Source organism: Delphinus delphis, chromosome 3, assembly GCF_949987515.2.
Source record: "Delphinus delphis chromosome 3, mDelDel1.2, whole genome shotgun sequence".
Taxonomy (NCBI): Eukaryota; Metazoa; Chordata; class Mammalia; order Artiodactyla; family Delphinidae; genus Delphinus; species Delphinus delphis.
The window spans coordinates 91671095-91692753 of NC_082685.1; the positions used below are offsets into that span (position 1 = coordinate 91671095).

Sequence of the window (21659 nt, forward strand, 5' to 3'; positions counted from 1 at the left end):
TTTTGGATATTTTAGTCCCATATATATTTACAAAAACGTACATTCTAATACCTGTATTGTCTATACTCAAGAATTTCATAAACTTAACAATTGTGGTTTTCTAATGAGAACCAAAAAAATCAGATATTTCCTAATTTTAATGCTGAAAGGTGGTGGAGAACAAATCCTCATTCCACCTTCCCTGCTCTTCTCTTCCCCCCAGGTAAGAATGATGGGGCATTCTTTCCATTCTCTGGGCTGTCTGTGGATAGTAGGAAATGTCAGGCAGCCTGTCAGTACTGGTTTTCCATAGAAGAGGGATCTTGTCCAGCCTCATCTAAAGTAAACCTGGTCCCACGGTGTACTAGCTTTGATGTTATATAGAGAACACTGGGGGAGGGGTTACTTAACAGTTGCAATTGGCAGCTGGTATTTTTTGACCATCAAATGCCACTCCTCACTGTGCTTAAACAGAGATACTAGAAATAATGAGTATGACTTGAATGATTCAGAAATGGTTAACTAAGAGCTGCAAAACACTTTGTTGTTGTTGTTCTGGCTGGTTGGAATTCCAAATTTAATTTTGTTTGTTTATTTCTCTCTTTCTACCTTCCTTTTCTGCATTCTTTCTTGTCCCCATCTTCTTCTAGCCTAGACAACTTTGCTCGTTTTTCCTTTGTTAATCAACATCTTCAGTTCCTGCAGTGCTTGACCAATTTCCTTCTAATTTCCTCTTGGTTCATATTTTTTTTCTTAAAATATAGGAACAGCAATGAAAGATCACTTAAAATAGCCATTTAAATATATACATATTTATATAAGTAAATCCTTGCTATTCAGATTGTGGTTCTAAACTACCAGCATTAACATCACTTGGAAGCTTGTTAGACATACAGAATGTCAGAACTTGCACCAGACCTGCTGAGTCAGAATGTGCATTTGATCACAGTGCCCAGGTGATTCTTATGTGCATTAAGGTTTTCAATGTTCTGGAATTCTCAATATGCCTAAACAGTATGGTCTAGGGAAGCTGGGACTCCCCACCATGTCTGATTTAGTTAGCCTGTATCTTTAGGACCTAGTACCAAATTTGATACATTAAAGTATGTGCTATTTATTTATTGAATGAAAGAATTAATGTAGGAATTGAGAAAATTTTGGTTTGTGTTCATGTATTCTTGCCTTAGACACTGAATACAACACTGGATTCCAAAATTAATATGTAAGAGGAGTCATATATAAGGTCATTTATGGTCATTTAAACCCTTAAAATTAAAAAGAAAATACAGAAATATGATGAGTAGTATAGTGAAATGTCCTAGATATTGGGAATCAGAAAAGCTGGGTTCCTGACAATTACTAGAATCACTATGTTGTACACCTGAAACTAATATAACATTGTAAATCAACTATACTTCAATAAAAAATAAAATAAAAAAAAATAAAGCCAGGAAATGTAGTATTGGACAAATACCTTAGGTTCTAAACATGATTATTTCCAACATCCAATGATATTAATAATAATAATAATAGGCCTATTATTTCAAAGTGATTTTCTAAGTATCAGTTGGGAAATATAAATAGTAAAGAAATGCATAAACTGTAAATCTAAACTAATGTCGACTGATATTAAAGCACACCTAGCTTGAGTCAAATGTTGTAGTTGAAAGTTAAATTTATTACCACTTTTTCTAATAGCCATGACCATTGGCTAGAAATGCAAATTCTCTTTGTCTTATATAAACAAGAAGTCAAACCTTCCTCAAATTTATCAAATATCTCAAACGTGTATATAGTTGACACTGAATAACATATTAGATAGTATGAAATGTGAAGACACAGGAACACTACTCAGATAGGAGTGTCTATAAAATCTAAGTGTATAAAATTAGAAAGAATTGTAGTGAAGAGATATATTTCTTCAGGAAACCAAAGTAATAAGATAAAAATGTTTTACTTTATGATGATCTAGCTTCCTAAGAGAAGGGATGAGATGTTTCACAAAAGAAAAAGATGGAAGAATTTACTTACCTTGACTGATACAATACATTTTTATAACTCAATGTTTGATTCTTCACTGGTGGATAATTTATGGCAAACTTTAAATCATCTTTTTTGACCTTCTATGAATGCTAACTCTTTTATAGAAAAATAGACTCTTCTCTGGGAGAGAAAAAATATGCCTACTTTTCTACGTGTTCACAGAAATGGCCTTATTTTTTTCCCTTGCACTCTCACTGAGAATGTGCTTAAATAAAATGTTTTAACTGCAAACAACTAAGTTTCTGGTAGGGAGACTGGTGCAGGCATTAGAAAGATATTTTAAAATTCTTATTAATTAAAATAACCACTTTATATTTTAGAAATACCAACATTGCTTATGTGATATTTGCTACATATATTTTCTACCTTATTTTTACTTAATGGTTTATTCATATTTTTAATCTGAAATTTTATAGTTTAAAAAAATGGATTATCTTTGTTATTTCTATTGATTTTAACCATAAAATTCATATTCTGGGTAGAAATGAGAATTTCTATTTTATTCTAATTATTTATGGTTTTTAAAATTTTACTGAAAACTAAATATGGAATTGTTATGGATTGTGATGTGAGGTAAGGCTCTAACTTTTTCTTCCAATCATGTCACTCCTTGGAAAAAAAAGATTTTATCTACAAGAGATACTTTTTTTTTAAATGGAAATGACAATGACTTGACAAACCATTTTAAATTTTAAAACATTGTTTTAAAATGACTATCCCATTTTCTAATTTTATTGATTTGAGTCCTCTTCCCTTTTTTCTTGATGAGTCTAGCTAAAAGTTTATCAACTTTATCTTTTTGAAGAACCAGGTTTTAGTTTCATTGATCTTTGCTATTGTTTTCTTTGTCTCTGTTTATTTCTGCACTGATTTTTATGATTTCTTTCCTTCTACTAACTTTAGGTTTTGTTTGTTCTTCTTTCTCTAGTTGTTTTAGGTGTAAGGTTAGGTTGTTTATTTGAGATATTTCTTGTTTCCTGCAGTAAGATTGTATTGTTATTAACTTCCCTCTCAGAACTGCTGTTGCTGCAGCCCATAGGTTTTGGATTGTTGTGGTTTCATTTTCATTTGTCTCTAGGTATTTTTTGATTTCCTCCTTGATTTCTTCGGTGATCCGTTGGTTGTTTGGTAGCATATTGTTTAGTCTCCACATGTTTGTGGGTTTTTTTAGTTTTTTTCTTGTAGTTTATTTCTAATCTCATAGTGTTGTGGTCAGAAAAGATGCTTGATATGATTTCAATTTTCTTAAATTTACGTAGGATTGCTTTGTTGCCCAGCATGTGGTCAGTCCTGGAGAATGTTCCATGTGCACTTGAGAAGAATGTGTATTCTGCTGCTTTTGGATGGAATGCTCTTTAAATCTCAATTAAGTCCATCTGATCTAATGTGTCATTTAAGGCCTATGTTTCCTTATTGATTTTCTGTCTGGATGGTCTGTCCATTGATGAAAGTGGGGTGTTAAATTCCCCCACTATTATTGTGTTACTGTTGATTTCCCCTTTTATGGCTGTTAGTATTTGCCTCATATATTGAGATACTCCTGTGTTGAGTGCATATATATTTACAATTGTTATATCTTCTTTGACTGATCCCTTGATCATTATGTAGTGACCTTCTTTGTGTCTTATAACAGTCTTTATTTTTAAAACCTATTTTGTCTGATATGAGTATTGGTACTCCAGCTTTGTTTTGATTTCCATTTGCATGGAATACCTTCATCTGTCCCCTCACTTTCAGTCTGTATGTGTCCCTAGGTCTGAGGTGGGTCTCTTGTAGACAGCATGTATACAGGTCTTGTTTTTGTATTCATTCATCCAGTCTATGTCTTTTGGTTGGAGCGTTTAATCCATTTACATTTAAGGTAATTATCAGTATATGTGTTCCAATTGCCATTTTCTTAATTGTGTTGGGTTTCTTTTTGTATATCTTTTTTCTTCCCTTCCTCTTTTATTCTCTTCTCTTGTGGTTTGATGACCATCTTTAGTGTTGTGTTTGGGTTACTTTTTCTTTTTTGTGTGTGTATCTATTGTAGTTTTTGGGTTTGCTGTTCCTGTGAGGTTTTGATATAGCAGTCTATGTATGTACCAGGTTGTTTTAAGTTGCTAGTCTCTTTCCCACCTAGAGGAGTTCCTTTAGCATTTGTTTCAAAGCTGGTCTGGTGGTGCTGAATTCTCTTAGCTTTTGCTTGTCTGTAAAGCTTTTGATTTCTCCATCAAATCTGAATGAGAGCCTCGCTGGGTAGAGTATTCTTGGTTGTAGGTTCTTCCCTTTCATCACTTTAAATATATCATGCCGCTCCTTTCTGGCTTGCAGAGTTTCTGCTGCAAAATCAGCTGATAATCTTATGGGAGTTCCCTTGTATGTTATTTGTCATTTTTCCCTTGTTGCTTTTAGTATTTTTTCTTTGTTTTTAATTTTTGTCAGTTTGATTACTATGTCTCTTGGTGTGTTCCTCCTTGGGCTTCCTGCCTGGGACTCTCTGCACTTCCTGGACTTGGGTGACTGTTTTCTAAAAATGCAATATTATAAACAACTACAGTTTCTCATCTATCAATATAACAAGGATATTTAACATTCTTAGTATTCAGCATAAAGTTATACTGATGTTGGCACTCCTTTGAAATGCTTTTAAAAATATAGATTGATACAACTTTTCCAAAAATCAGGTTTATAATGTCCCCCAACCCTTAAAAATAGTGGATTCCTTTATTTACTATTTCTAGTTCTAGGAATCTACCCAAATGTGAACAATTGTTGAAGTATAAATGCATTTTATAACACACAGCAAGAAAGGATGAGTAAATCATTGTACATCTGGATGATTAGTCATTCAACACATGGAAAAGAGGAATCTCAGGCAAAGGGACCAGTAAGCACAAAGACAAATGCTTTCAATGGTCTTATGGTAAGGCAGTGTTTGGGACTACTCTACTATTAGGTTCATATTGAAGGACAATGTGGAAGGGGAAATGGCAGGGTATGTTGGCCTTAAATAATGAAGGATCGTTTCACCATGTTAAGGATTTACATGGTATCCTGTAGTCCAAGAAAGATCCTTACAGTTTGTTGGTTTATTTGTTTGTTCTTGTTGGAGTTTTGTTGTTGTTCTTATTATAAGCGTAAGAGGAATGTAAAGGTATAGAAGCATGAGCATATTTGCAGATGGAAGGACCATGGTAATAAATAAATCAAAGGTAAGAAAGAGAAAGAACACTCAATAAGGAAGATACTAGAGGAGGCAAATGTGATGAAATCCAAATCATAGGACAGAGTAAGATGATAAACTTCAGTGGTAAGGTTCATACTCATGTAAAATATGGTAGAAATCATCCTTTCCTGATATCAAAGGAGCATTAGCAAATGGGCAGTTGGTCATTCCATGGATTTTCAAAATATACCTTCAGTTTTGGGTTTAAAGCATTTGTTATTTGTCTACTATTAAACTCATCTGTAAGTGGACATCAGCCCAAAATATGTACTCCAAAGCCAAACACAATTGAACTTTTCAGACCTATTGTTTTCAGGTGATACATAGCATAGCTTTGATCTTCCTTATAATTTTTTCATTAATTCCTTCACTCTTTTATTCACCTATTTATCAGGAAGATACAAAAATGAAGATCAATTCTTTACATCTGAGATGATTGTAGTCCTGTAAAGAAAATAAAGTAATGAACTGATAACGCACAAATTGCTTTATTAGAGGTACTCGCAGAACTAGGCACTGATAATGAGGCAGAGAGGATACATAAGCTGGATGGTCAAGGATGATTTCCTGAGAGAAGCAACACAAGTTAAATTATGATGAAAACTGAAGAAGTAAGGAAAGGAGAGAAAAGAGAGTGAGACCTAGTCCAAACTGAGTCTATGATGCACCAAGGAACCTGGGTATAGGAATGAGTGGCTTTTCTGGGCCTGTGAGTAGTTTCAGTATGATGGAATAGAAGGTTGTATGGATCAAAAGAAGCAGGTAAGGCTGGAGAGGGAAGCTGACAGGTTATGCAGAGTCCATTGTATCTTGCTAAGGAGACTGGATTTAATTTTTCAAGTAGTCTGTGGATCCACTCAGGAGAGGAATGTCATGATCACATTTAAATTTCAGGAAGATTTTTAGGTGATCAATTACAGGGGGACAAAGATGGGAATACTGAAAATAGTCTAAAGATGGAGATAATGAGGGGCAAAGTAGGATAGAGACAGTGGGGATAGACGGTGGAAGGCAATTTAAGAAAATCAAGGACTCTATGAATTATATAATACATGGAAAGGGCAAATGATAGTGAATATAAATATGCCACGTTTTAAAGTGTAACATTTTTTGGATGACGGAAAATGAATCTTGAATAATCCAAATTGGTTCCCATTGTTTCCTCTGAAGAAGTTAGGCTTAGGGGTTCCTCTGTAGAAGTTAGGCTTAGGTTAACAAACCACATTTTTCCATAGAACAGAGAGTCTAAGTGACTTTCCTGAGTGTACACGGTAAGTTGAAGAAGGAAGTAACAACAGAAGTTTTTTCTCTCATACTCAAAGTCCAATACTTTATTTTCAAATGAAGATTGAAAACACTTATCTTTTTAAATTAGAAATAGCAGTCAGTGCCGCACTAGAGTGTGAAGTTTTTAGTTGTACGTTTATTCTGAAATGTGAAGACCAGTGAGAAATGGTCTTAATTAGTGTACATTTCAAATTTTCGTGACTTAGCATGAAAGATAGAAGAGGGAAGGTCATTTTAATGTCTGACATTTCCACAAACTACCAGCCATTCTTCAAAGTCTAGGCTAATAAAAATTGAACAACAAATAAAATCACACACACACACAAAAACTGGTAACTGTGTGAATGGTAACTATGTGTGGCAATGATTTCACAATATGTACATATATAAAATAATCATGTTGTACACCTTAAACATACATAATGTTATATGTCAATTATATCTCAATAAAGCTAGGAAAAAACAGTAAAAAATTAAATAAACACCAAGCTGATTTTATAATGTTTAGCATTTTCTCCAGTTGTGGTCTGTGGACCATCCTGTGAGAATTCCTTTCTTTAATTAAGCACTTACTATGTGCCAAAAATATATGTCAAAATATTCTAGAGACAGATCATCAAGCAGGAGACTCATTTATCACTCATGTGATAAACGGGGCTTCCCTGGTGGCGCAGTGATTGAGAGTCTGCCTGCCGATGCAGGGGCGGTCCGGGAAGATCCCACATGCCGCGGAGCGGCTGGGCCCGTGAGCCATGGCCGCTGAGCCTGTGCATCCGGAGCCTGTGCTCCGCAACGGAAGAGGCCACAACAGTGAGAGGCCCGTGTACAACACCCCCCCCAAAAAAATGTGATAAACCTTTAAGTCAGGTAAATCTAGTTTCAAGTTCCATCTTTTCCATCTAATTTATATTCAGTCTTAAATGATTTATTTACTTCTCTAAGCCCCTGTTTCTTTATATATAATATGAGGAAAATAATCTCTATCTTCCCTTTTTTGTGAGTATAGAAGTAAATGAGATAATGTGTGTGAAACTGTCTAGAATAAATCCAAGTACAAATCAGTTATTCAATAAATGTAAATTTTTCTTCCTTTTGATGGTTTAGGATTAACGTATTGGTAGTATTGTATATTCATGGTAGTAAAATTATATCTGTGACCCAGGTACACAGAAGATGTAAATATTTACACTAAAATGGTCATTGTTGCTAATCAGTATATATTCTCCCAAAGAGTGTAGTTGAAATAATACTCATGAGAGAATTCAGAAACTTGGATCCTCTTGCTGGTATTGCCACTAAATATAGCTGTGTGACTTTGAACAAGTAATATAAACCATTTTGAGCTTCAGTTTTCCTGATATGCCAAATCTAGCCATTGAACTAGATGGACTCATAAATACCTTTCTGGCTCTGAAACTCTATGACTCTATTTTCTTATGATTCAGTAGACAACTTTGGAATAGAGCCTGTCAACTTGCATTGTTGTGTGATTTTTTTTTCCCTTCTGGTTGCCATGTTCTATGAATAAATTTCCTTTTCATCAGTCAACTTGTGGAAATAGCATTCTCTACTTAATACTGTATCCTCTAATCTGGCTTTTCGTTTCCTTTGGTCCAGGAGTGTTGCCTTTCCTCCTGATGTATGCAAGCCAATGTTAAAACTTAAAATTAGGGGAAGGGTATCACTTCTTAGCCAAAGAAAAACAAGACTAAGTTTCTGTCTGTTTGTTTATTTTTAATTTTGGTTGAAATATAGTTGATTTACAATGTCGTGTTAGTTTCAGGTGTACAGCAAAGTGATTCAGATATATATATATATATATATTCTTTTTTTTACATTCTCTTCCACTCTAGGTTATTACAAGATATTGAGTATAGTTCCCTGTGCTATACAGTAGGTCCTTGTTGGTTATCTATTTTACATACAGTAGTGTGTATATGTTAATCCCAAACTCCTAATTTATCCCTCCCCACCTTTCCCCTTTGGTAACCATAAGCTTGTTTTCTATGGAACAAGACTACATTTTAATGATTCATATGAATTATTGTAAGTGTGATGAAGTCAGGGCCTTGGGAAGTCACCATATGAACAAAATATATAAAGAAGAACCAGTGAATACAAGCATTATCAAAAGGGAGAGAAATTGTTTTATAGCAACATCATTTAGTATAGTTTTGGGGAAAGGACCTTGACATTTTTCTGGGAGATAAGATCTCCTACTTCCCATATCTATTTCACTGGCATCCACCAAAATTCTTGGAACCACAGCTTGACTTATGCCATTACTGGAAACTTTTATTTAACATATTAGAAGTCAGTATGGTACCAAATGTTAATAGTGATTATATTTTAGAGGGAGACGTACAAGTGTTCTATATTTGAAAGTATTTTAACTTCTCTTTTTGTTAGTGTTTGTATGTGAACACAAATACTGTTTTTAAATTGGAAATGAAAACAATTTTAATTTTGAAAATTATGTTAAAATTCTGGAGTATCGATGAGAAGAGTGATATATATGGGAGTTAGGAGATTTGGGGTCATGTTACAGCTCTAGCACTACCTGAGTGATATTAAGCAGGAAATATGTTTTTCGTTTAAACAAACACATAAAAATGCGACTTATAGTTTTGTAGTCTAGTTCTGAGTATTCTATCATTAGTGTCAAGTGTAGTGTATGTGTGCATGGGCGGGGGGAGAGGGAGAAAATGAGTATGTATTTTGGACAATGAAAATCATTTGAACCTGTGGTATCGTGCAGTAAATTTTGGATTCATAGTGTTTTAGATACAAAGTTGGATTTAAATCCCAGCTCTGAGGATTTGTAAACTGAATTTTTCCCCCTCATTTGTAGAATATGATTACTTATACTTAATTATATGGATGTTCTTTAAAGTTTGAATAACTTAGATATGTATAATATCTTGCATAAGGTAGTAACTGATAGTTCTTATTATGTTTAGTGAATTATATAAGTGATCAGACTGAACAACATGGTCTTGAGTCAAAAGCATGTGATCCTATAAAGAATTGAGAGGGATTTTTCTATTGTGATTAAGAATTGTTTAGAAAAACAGTTCAAAATTAGGGTCCCATAATTATTTCTTAAGTACTGGTATCCTTTGGCATAAATGTATGGCTCCTAAATATGATGATTTTAAAAAATAAAAAACATTTATTTGAAGTTTAAAAATGGAAACAGTGGTTCCATTAATTTGTAGTCCATTAATTCAACAAGTATTTCTTCATTCAACAAACAATTATCAAGCAGCCACTAGATGGCAAGTTCTGAGGGGCTTCATTGGGTATCAAGGATATAAAGATAAATTACATGGTCTGTTCTGTTTGGAGTTTGTAGTCTGATGGAGGAGACAGACATGGAGGGAGGAATAACAAAATAGTACAGTGACAGTAATAAGAGAACTAAGAACAAAGCATTGCTGCCAGGGAGACAGAAGGAACTAATTATAAAAATGAGTGAAGCTAAGTTTTAAGGCAGTTCAGTTTGGGACAGGAAAATAATTCCCTTTCCAGGAATGTTATATTTGTATGGATATTCTTGCCCTTATTCTTGGCATACATCATTTTACCGAAGTATTGTGTGAATGGGCCTTTCATGCTTTTTAAGCTTCGATGACTGAGATCATTAACAATAATCCTACTTACCTTTTAAACATGTACATACATTCACATTAGTGAAACAGATTGTATTTCTTGTTGTAATTTAAATAATTCCAACTTAAAAGGATGACTCTTTTCAATTTTTGTGTATTTTAGTTAGCACACCTTCTGAGAGTTAAATATTTTAACAACTACAGTTAAAATGCAGTTTTCAGCTTAACACATATTTATTAGTACCTTTTGTGTTCCTTAATTCACCTCCCAAAACACACATTGTATCAACTTTCTAATGAAACATGTTTAACATGTTTAACAGAACATACATGTTAAAAATAAAAATTGAAGTGTTTGTTCAGGGAATCAGAAGATTTAGTGCAGAGCTCACAAACTGACAGCCTCAGGGCCCAAACCAGGTGGCAGATATGTTTTCTTTCGCATTTTTCATCACAAGCCCACGAAAGCCTGTCCCCTTTAAATGGGGAAATAGCCCAGCAAAATTGCCCATTTTTCAGCGTTATGTTAACCTGTGGTCCAGGGTCCTGTGAATTTTCAGGACTTGATTTAAATGCTCAGCAGCGCTCCTAGAAGACTGAGAGATCAAATACCATTGTAAACAGATTCTCAATTCACCTACACAGAGTAACCGTCATTATTATTATGGTTAGATTGACTAATTGCATTAAAGATATCAACCCTATACAAGCAACTAAATGTAATCAAGTTCCATACATTGTAGAATAAAGATATAAGTAAATATTTTAGAACAGTGCAGCAGAAGCAATTAGTTCTGCCAAAGAAATCATGTGAAACATTGCAATGGATATTAACCTTTGAGTTTTAAGAAAAAGTAGGATTTTTTGAGATTGGAGGCCAGAGTGTATTAGGTAGTCATTTCAGGCAGAGGTATCATCATAAATAAAGGGACACAGACAGAAAAGTACATGGAGTAGTCTGATGCCATTGGGATCTAAGACAGGCAAACGTATAGAGAGAAAATTCTGGAAAGTAAGGGTAGGGGCAAATTATGAAAGCCCTTGGACTGATATCACTGAAGGTTTTTGGTTAGGATAGTATCGTGGTCAAATGTGCATATTAATAAGATGATACCATCCTTGAAACAGAGAATGATCAAGCTGGAGTCCTTGTGTTACAGAACTGGTTAGAGCAATGTTTTTCAGTACTGTTTGAAAAAAATGCATAGCAAGAAATACAACTTATATCATGATATACTCCTGCTATTGCTTCCTCAGCTACAATTACTACACACACATGTAAATCTGAAATAAATTTCCATAAAATTATGTGCATGGAACACTGTCATTTTCTATTATAGACAGTTTTGTTCTTTTTCATTCTTTAAAAGTTGCAGATCAATTTATGATCCACCAATTGTTCCAGCTAACAGTTTGAAAAATAGTTAACTAGGAAATTATTCCAATGATAGTTCAAAAAAACATGGTGGTACCTAAGCTGAGAAAATATCAATAGAAATAGAGAGGAGAGAGTATAATCAGGAGGAATTTTCTGAGATGAATTTTTAGGGCTTTGTGATGAATCAGATATGGAAGATGAAAGAATTATGGAGATCAAGGACTTTCCGCCAGTCAAAATGTTATTTTCTACTAAACAGAGTATGAGAAAGATCCACTTAAAATAAATATGATGTAATGAATGTGAAGTTGCCTTGGCCTGCCTTGTGATATTAGAAAATGAAACATTCATTTTTATCCACTCATGATATGATACTTTTCTGAATGCTTGATGGTATCAGAATACCTAACTCTTCTGAACATTATACCAACTGTCTTTCCAGGACCAAGTGTCAAATAAATTATATATACTAAATTAGAAATCATTTTTCAATCTTGGATTATACTTTCCAAAAAATGAAAAGAAAAAAAATTTATAATTTAGAGTGACAAATCAAACATATTTTTGTTTTCTTAAACAAGGAAGTTAAATGTCAACGCACTGTTACTGTGACAGGTTTGCTGGTGTAATCACTAAAAGTTAGAAAACTCAAGTATGTTTCCCACAGCCACTGTGATGACCGCATTGTACTTAGTTTATTAACACCATGAATTGCAAAGAGAAAATGTTATAGTCCTTCTGCCTTGGTTTTCTGGCATGGGTAATTAAAGTATCAGCCATAATAGTTCATGAATGCTGTTTCTTTCCTTTTAATGTACAACATAATTTTTAAGACCATAAATTCCATGCTAAATCAGTTCTCTTCCCTCTGTAAAACAATACTAACTGCTCAGCAACCGCTGATCAATGGAGTAGTCCAGTTCCCTGACTAGGACAAGAGTACTTGAAAATACATTCTAAGATCTTGCTTGGTTTCCCACCCCCATGTCTGAAATATCCCAATAATGAATTTTTATCCAAGACAATGAACAGGAAATTTCTCAACAGCTGCCAGAATTTTCTCTTCATACCCTCTTCAGAAAAGTTAAAATGATCCTTCATTTTTAATTACAAAGGAAGGATTTAGAGAGTATCCTTAATATTCCTTTATTTGAACTTTCCAGAAACTTAACATTTATAATAATTCAAATAAATATTAGTCTTGCTACTATATATATATTCACTTTTGTGAAAAAGAAAACAATCACGTGCATGCAACTTTATTTGATTTAAGCACAACATATCCATTCCTTGGCATACCTTTCCCTCTCCCCCGCAAACAAACTAAGTTATTGAATAATATCTGTGCAGTTGTAGCAAATTTGCCCAATGATTCTATTTTGATTTTGACTGAAGTGTGGGAATGCCATAGTCTAACATATTTCTCTGGTATTTGGATCTTCGTTTTCTAGAATGAGTTTAATTTTTTTTTCATTCTGTGATTTCCGTAGAAATAATATGACACTGTTCTTCTCACCCTTGCCAAATATGTAAACAAATCTGGGTTTGTGAAAAACGTCTCTCTTCTGTTTAATCACTTAGCTATTTTCATGATATGTGTCATTTTTGTATTTATTTCTATCAACTTGAGGATTTGTTTATTTTGTTTAGTACATAATGATATACCACATATAAGTCATCTGTTAACCCTAAGCTTCATATTTCAAAAAGTCACATCAATTAGATATTCAGTCCTTTTACCAGCATTTTTTGAAAATCCTTTCCCTCAAGAGATCTGAAATATAAGTATTATTTTTATGTGTTAGATACCTATTGTTTAATAACTGCTCAGGATTTGGAGAATGTCATGGCTGAATGGCCTTGTATAATATGCTTAAGACCAAATGGTAAGGCATTCTTTCTCTTACAAGAAGGTTGGGGTGAAACATGAACATACAGACATTTTTCGCTGCTTCTGAAAGAAATCAATGTATAAGTAGTTTTTCGCTGATTCTGAAAGAAATCAATGTATAAGTAGTGTCAATTAAAACTCCTGTCCTGGAGTCATTTTTAAATAGTTATGCTTTTATTTTATATGTGCTGTGTCCTTGGACATGTTTCCTAATCACCTTGACCTAGTTCCTTACCTCTAAGTGGAGATAATACTACTCCTTACCTCAAAGTATTGAAAAATTATTGGTTTCGGGTCTACTATCCTCACCTCAAGAAAGTCAAAGAGGCTCATAGGTTGCATGTTTCAGCTTCCCCTAGAAGTTTTGAGAGGGTAACCACAAAGCCTAAAACAAAACCAGGTATTAGAGATTCTTTGTTCTCTTTCTTGGCTCTTCAAGCTCAAAAACAGGATGGGAGCAGATAGGAACCATATGCTTCCTCTGAGGGCAGAATGGAGAAGAGGTTATCTCTCATTTCATAGTCAGTTGACAAATGTGGTTCCATTGGCAACGATGGTTTGGGCTGAGGGATTTCAGTGTTAGTACAGATAAATACACAATGAGATTGGCCAACAAAAAAAGGATGTGTTTGGAAAATTGTGTGATGGGAACTTGTCTGAACATTAACTAATGGTGAGAAAGAATAGAGATAAGTCTGTAGTGCACTCAGTATTGTTCCCTTCTCATTTAATCTATGTTGTATGTGTAAAGAAGTAATTAACCACCTCCTATATCACAGTACATGCTGTCGTACCTCAGTATCTCAGATGACTAGTTCTATAGGTAGAACAAATGTGGGATACATTAACATGTAGCTAATTGAATGAGTATTATCTTATTGCTATTACTAATAATAATTGTCAAGATCATGTCCTGGCCAGGTTATATCATTGTAAATTAGCACAAATAGTAAGATAGCTGGAAAAAGAGTTCTGAGTACTGTGCAGTATTTGCACAATGAACTCTCAAAGCATATCTGTTGAGCTATTGAAAGAGGGGCCTCCTAGTTGCTTAGACTGTTGAGCCATGATTTAAGGGACATGCAGAGAATACTAACAAATCTAAGAGATATGTCTTGCTAGAGAACTGAGTGGTCTTCAGCTATTATACATGAAATAAACACATCTTTCCTTAAATAATTAAGTGAATTAAAATTTATTAAAAACATTTTATATGGCTGTGAAATAAATGAAAGTGCCTTCAGTTCTGCATAAAAGGAATGTTGAGAGGCAATCACATCTAGTTTGAGATCACAGAAGAAATTTCAGACGTCTAGGGCAGGGGTCCCCAACCCCTGGGCCATAGACCGCTACTGATCCGCGGCCTGTTAGGAACTGGGCCGCACAGCAGGAGGTGAGTGGCAGTCGAGCAAGCAAAGCTTCATCTGCAGCTCCCTATCGCTCCCTATCCCTCTCCCTATCGCTCCCCATCACTCTCATTACCGCCTGAACCATCCTCCCCCCCCCACCCCATCTGTGAAAAAATTATCTTCTACGAAACCAGTCCCTGGTGTCAAAAAGGTTGGGGACCACTGGTCTAGAGTACAAGTGGAGCTAGCTGCCTTCCCAAGGATTTTTAATCAGTGATGGAAAATAAAAACAAACAAATTGAAAATCGGGTGGCTTAGAGTAAACAGGGAGTTTGGCCATCAGACCTAATTCTGTGTATATGTTTTCATGTTTTTGATATGTCAAAATAGTTGGTCAGTACAAAAATTTAATTTGGCTAAAGAAACAGAACTTGAGTGTATTAAATATTCTCGTGCCCTCAGTAGTTTTGACTCACAGATATCCATCATTTAAAAATTGGGCACTTCACTTTTATGAGATTAAGAATAACATGTGAAATAATGCTTCATAAACGCTTGCTACACATTCTGGATACTTTTGATGATTGTAATCCCTGAGAAGATTTTTTAAAAAGGAAAGTTAAGAATGTGTGATTGCAAATCTATTTATAATCTTGCTCAATCAGCAGTATTGCTACTAGTAACGCTGTGAAGTTCACAACAAGTCTACTGAATTGCTGGAGTGTAACACAGCTGGTTGGTTATTTTGGCTTCCTTAATGCTTGCCCTGATTATGTGACATTCAGCTAATTATATGACTAGATATCTAACTCAACTACAGAGAAATTAATTTGCTGGCCACATGTGGACATGATGTTAATCTTTCCTTCCAGTGAAAAATTAGACATAGTCACTCCAAGGAAAATGAACAAGCAGGCTGTGGAGCCAGCATAGTTCATATTTTACAGTGTGTCCTTCTGTCATGCTATTTCCTTTACCTCTGTTTCCATCCCTCACAAACTCTGGTTGGGCTGTGCTTAGGTCATAAAAACTTTACAGTAAAGCTCAGGTGGGTTGATTACTCTTTGATCTCCTGGTGCTCTTTCAGTTTACATCACAGCCATTTAGTATTCTTTGACTACATCAAATATATTGGCTCCTCTCCTAGATCCAACCCTATTCTCCAGAAATATTGTTATTCTGTTCGTTTCCTTTTGCTTCCAAGGTGGAAAGTCCCTGTCTTTCAGCATCCAATTTTATTGATGACTATCTTATTAGCTCTTAAATGGCACATGGCCAGACAATCCTGTTTCAGAAACATGCTGAATCAGTCCTAAAAGAGTGGGTGTTAGCAAACATGGGTGTGGAGGGGCTTTTAAATATGTCATAAGAAAAAGTAATGAAAAGCATGAAGTAATTAAGTGATTTTTTTTCCTGAAAAGATAATTCAGTGGGATGTTATTTTGGCTTTCTTTAACAGGGTTGGCTCTGATTATTTTTATAATTATAGAGAAAATGAAGTATAGATATTTTTTCCTATGGTGGAAATCCTCTGAAAAGAATCACTGAGGAATTATTACAGCAAAAAGATCTGTCTGAAGCCATCTCCCCTGACAGGAATATGTTAACTGTCATGTTAACAAGTGTTGTTTATTTTTTACCTGAGGAATGAGAAGTGTTTGTACCAATGTTGTTCAGAAAGCATTTCCTCACAGTATCCAAATTCATCTTATAATCAGCTTGCTTAGAATTTTAGACTATTTTTAAAGCTGGTGTGGAGCACATTTTAGGACTTCAAAAATTATCATATCCTCAGTCTTCCATGAGTTCCACTATAAGATGTTCAGTTTTTAGGACTTCAAAATTTTAGGACTTCAAAAATTATCATATCCTCAGTCTTCCATGAGTTCCACTATAAGATGTTCAGTTTGCTTCTGTTCACATGTAGCTGTTCTTTCCCAGGGCAGTCCCATTCCTAATATTCTTACTGTGAGGTGAGTGAATAATAACTAATCTCCAGTAGTGCATGGATCATGGATAGAGACAAATAAATACTCTATCATATAATATAGTGGGTATAATTAAAGTTATATGACTTGAAATGATTGTTTCTAAATAATATGTGTTAACTTTTATTTGTTTTCTCTCAGTAGGTTATCCTAGATAACATAGACTTTGCTTAATTGTGTGAGATGAAAGATACTTGTTGCGTTAGATAAATGTTGTCAAGATCTAGGAAGTAATAAGATATATTAATTAAGAGAGATAAGGAAGGATATATAAACCAGTAATTTTAATAGCAGAGCACACACTTTACTTTCTAACTAAATTTAACTTGTTTGAGAATTTAATTAATGTGGCAAAATGCACAAGGAAGAGAAATGTGAGAAACTTTCATAATGCAGTCAAACCTGCAAAAATGCAGAAAGAGGAAATTAGTTTCTCTTCCCTTCCCTTGAAAGGCTGATATAAACAATGAAAAAGAAAAGAAAAAAATCTGTGTGTGTGAGTGTTTTCATGAATGTATAGATTCAATTGGTTTTTCTCCAAATTAGTAAAGTCTTGTTTGTTAAAAATCTAATTTTTCACTTATCAACTAATTAAAATGTGCCCTTTTTAGCAAGTTAAAATATTGTAAAATTAAAAAGCTATTTTTTAAGTTACATCAAATCCAAAGGTCTATGTGACAGAATCAAAGAAGCATCACAAATTGGTTGAAGGCAAAATTCAAGGTGCTTTCCAAAGCTTTCTTGTAATACAGGAATGAAATCAGGTTACGAGAATAAAATCTGACCCAGGTACTTTCTGAGGCCCTGGAGCTTTGGTAGTGAGAACAGGGCAACAAATTCTGTCCCTTCTCCACAAACGCACATGGCCTCTTAGTAGGGAAAACAGGCATTTTGAGGAACAGAAAGATATTTGATCCTATAGGAGAGGCTTTTCTGCATTAGTTAACATCTCAAAAGGCATATTAAATGTGATAACTCCATTTTTCTTCCTTTTCCTTCACATTTAGGCCTATAGAAGGCAATTACAAATATGTCTGTGGAAAACGTCATGAGTTATATTTTTCCCTTAACCTCAGGGTACAGAAAAGCCATCTCCACTTACTTATGTTCATAAGCTTGTCGAAATGACTTAAGCTTGACAAGTGGTGCAGATTGGAGTATCAGGTCAAATGTGGTTTACTTACTTATGGAACAGCATGTGGTTTAGACTGCCTACTACACGGCAGAGCTCTTGTGACTTTACCATCATAAATTCACCTATTAGGAATTCATATCATGTGGTTTTATGAAGATAACAGCAATGAGTATTCTTCGACAGCAGAGTGAATTAATATAAATGATGACAATTTGAGCCCCATTACTAGGAGTGCACATCTTTATTGAAGACAGCATTCCTGAATGTGTGTTGACTTACTGAAAATGTAATTTTACCAGGCAGATTATCTTTTTTTTTTTCCACCTGGTGAAAAAAAAATGCTCATTCCCCATTCTTCTCTTCATGCACACCATTTCAGGAGTGACTGTTTCATATTTACTTTTCATTTGTCCATTAATTTTTTCCTCTTCAGGTGTAATCTAGCCCCTGTGGTGGAGTTTGCTGCAGATGTGGGAACTAAATCAGATTTTATTACCATGAATCCATCAGTTGTACAAAGAGCATTTGGAGGCTTTCGGAATGAGAGTGACAGAGAAAAATTTGTGCATAGACTTTCCATGCTGAATGACAGTGTCCTTTGGATCCCTGCTTTCATGGTCAAAGGAGGAGAGAAGCACGTGGAGTGGGTTAATGCGTTAATCCTTAAGAATAAACTGAAAGTGCGAACTGCCTATCCATCACTGAGACTTATTCATGCTGTCAGAGGGTAAGTGTCTGGAAAGGACCAGTCTGTCCTTGGCACATGGTACACATAACTACACATTTTCCCTAGACAGGAAGGAGCCTCAGTAATTTCCCAGTGGATATATGTTTCCATTGTTTTATAATGGCTGCTCTGTTTACCAACTTGAATTTCGTTTATGTGCTGTATTATTTTAGCTCATTCTCTTTCTTGAAAAAGCAAATATTTGAACTTGGCACTTATTTATATCTGCTCATGAAGAAACTACTGATTTTTATATTTTGCTGCATTAAAGAGTAATAAGAATTCATAGTATAATTCATGAATTTGGGGTAAAAACTACCAACAGAAGTGCTAAATGGCTAGTGGGCAATCTTGTGGAAGCTTAAACGTTAGATGTATTTAAGGAGCAATTAAGTCCCATCTGTAGTTAAGAGGCCAACTAGTGGTAGAGAAGGCTGGCTGAGATATGCCTTAATGCTTCCCCCCAGAAGTCATAGATGACATTTTTATGAATTAAGTCAACATTTCCCTTTTATTAATACAAGCTCAAAAGAAAGACCTAAGAAGCAGACTCTTGTTTAAAAGTGGTAAATGACCAAAAGGCTAAATTCAGTCATGCATACTTATAAGTGTGTGAGATATGTAACACAAAGATAAGCAATACTGTATATTTATTAGATATCTACTTAATGTCAAATGCTGTAGATTCACAATGGAAGAGCTGATCACTGCTTTAAAGGAATGCATAGGCTTTATGGTAGAAACAGAGGCATGTATAGCTAGGTAAGGTATAAACAAATGGTAAGGGGGTATATTGTCCGAAGTGTAGAATTTGTTCTTCAGGTTAGCAAAGAAGTCCTAAAAATCTAAAATTTGAACTAAACTTTTAAAGCAGAAAATGATATTAAAGAACTTTAAAGCGATTCTCAGGGGGAAAAAGACAGGGAGAGAGAGAAGAAACCAGAAGGAAATGTATTGCATCATTAGCGCAAACTGAGGCAAGAAAATAATTAAATACACTGTAGACTTGTGGAATAATGGAGTCCATTGTGGTGCATTGGAATACAAAGTTGGAAAAATAACTTGTGATCTGGTTGGGAAGATAATCATGAAGCACAATTAGATATGTGAATTTAGGAGAGTAAATCTTGTAACTACAGACTCTGTTGACAAGCAGAGATGCTAGAGATATGAAGGCCATTTAGACTTTTGATTAATTTACTCATAAGATGATAAAGACATAGGGCAAAAGCAGTGGACCTAAAAAGGATTGGGCAAGTTCAGGGGACCAAGTAAATACAATGGCTAGAACTCCTAAAAGAAAAAGCTGTCAAAACCCAGAGTTAAAAATAGTTTGCTTTATATACTGTCACTGGGACTGGACTAAGGTGTTTTCATTTTGTTTTGTTTTGTTATTGAGATATTTTCCTTCAAGGATTTACCATTTCCTTGTTTAAACCTTGAGACAGTTTTTTGAATTGTTATTCTGCACGCAACTAAATTGCATTCTTATAATTAGATCCTGGTTATTCAACATTCATTCTCTTGACATTTGGCATGAATTTCCAACAAAGTAACATAAAATAATGCATTTGGAAGATAAGCAATTTTTTAAAGCAACAGAGTCCTGAAATTACAATTTGCGTCTGAAAAAAAAAAGATGCGTTCTTGATAGAGAGCAGGTTCATAACATGTTGTTCTAAGAACACATCTTTTTAATTTTTTTAAGTTTTTATTGATTACAATGTACTGCAGATATTTTTCCCAGTCTGTGGTGTGCCTTTTCACTCTCGTAATGTTGTCTTTTGATGAACAAGAATTTAATTTTAACAAAATCTAATTTGTCTATAGTTTTGCTTCTTTTAAAAACTGTGGTAAAGTTTACACATATCATAATTTACCATCTCAACCATTTTTAAGTGTACAATTTAGTGCTTTTAAGTACATTCATATTGTTGTACAACTATCACTAACATCGATATCCAGAACTTTTTTCCTTTTGCAAAACCGAAACTCTATACTACCTGTTAAACAATTACTTCCCATTCCCTTCTCCCCCCAGTCGTTGGAAATCACGATTCTACTGTCTTTATGATTTTGACTACTCTAAGTACCTTATATAAGTGGAATCATACGGTATTAGCCTTTTCATGACTGGCTTATTTCACTTAGCATAATGTACATTGTTTCTTATGGTTTTTTTTAATTTAAATTTTATTTTGTTTGACATTAGTATAGCCACTCCTGTTCTTGTATTACCATCATTTTTTTTTTTTGGTTTTGTGTATGTGTATGGTGAAACATTTGAATTTCTTTCTTTCTTTAAAAAAATTATATACTTTTTGAGATAGTTATTGTCTAACAAATTGGTTTATTATTATGGTGAACGTAAAAAATAACATAGCTGACATAGTGAAGTGTATTTTTTTTATGTTTCTTTTTTCTTATCAGTGATCCATTTTATACACATCAGTGTATACATGTCAATCCCAATCGCCCAATTCAGCACACCACCACCACCACCACCCCCACTGCTTTCCCCCCTTGGTGTCCATACGTTTGTTCTCTACATCTGTGTCTTAATTTCTCTCCTGAAAAATAGTTCATCTATACCATTTTTCTAGGTTCCATATATATGTGTTAATATACGATATTTATTTTTCTCTTTCTGACTTACTTCACTTTGTATGACACTCTCTAGATCCATCCACGTCTCTACAAATCACCCAATTTCGTTCCTTTTTATGGCTGAGTAATATTCCATTGTATATATGTACCATATCTTCTTTATCCATTCATCTGTCGATGGACATTTAGGTTGCTTCCATGTCCTAGCTATTGTAAATAGTGCTGAAATGAACATTGGGGTGAATGTGTCTTTTTGAATTATGGTTTCCTCTGGGTATAGCCCAGTAGTGGGATTGCTGCATCATATGGTAATTCTATTTTTAGTTCTTTAAGGAACCTCCATACTGTTCTCCATAGTGGCGGTATCAATTTACATTCCCACCAACAGTGCAAGAGTTCCCTTTTCTCCACATCCTCTCCAGCATTTGTTGTTTGTAGATTTTCTGATGATGCCCA

At 34.5% G+C, this 21659-nt stretch overlaps 1 protein-coding gene across 1 annotated transcript in view; it reads left to right on the top strand.

Moving 5' to 3' along the window:
- ST8SIA4 (ST8 alpha-N-acetyl-neuraminide alpha-2,8-sialyltransferase 4) overlaps positions 1 to 21659 on the top strand; it is a 104613-nt gene that overhangs the window by 20533 nt on the left and 62421 nt on the right. The window contains exon 4 of the mRNA XM_060009105.1: positions 18303 to 18596. Coding sequence (XP_059865088.1) covers positions 18303 to 18596 — 294 coding nt within the window. The remainder of the gene's footprint in view (positions 1 to 18302; positions 18597 to 21659) is intronic.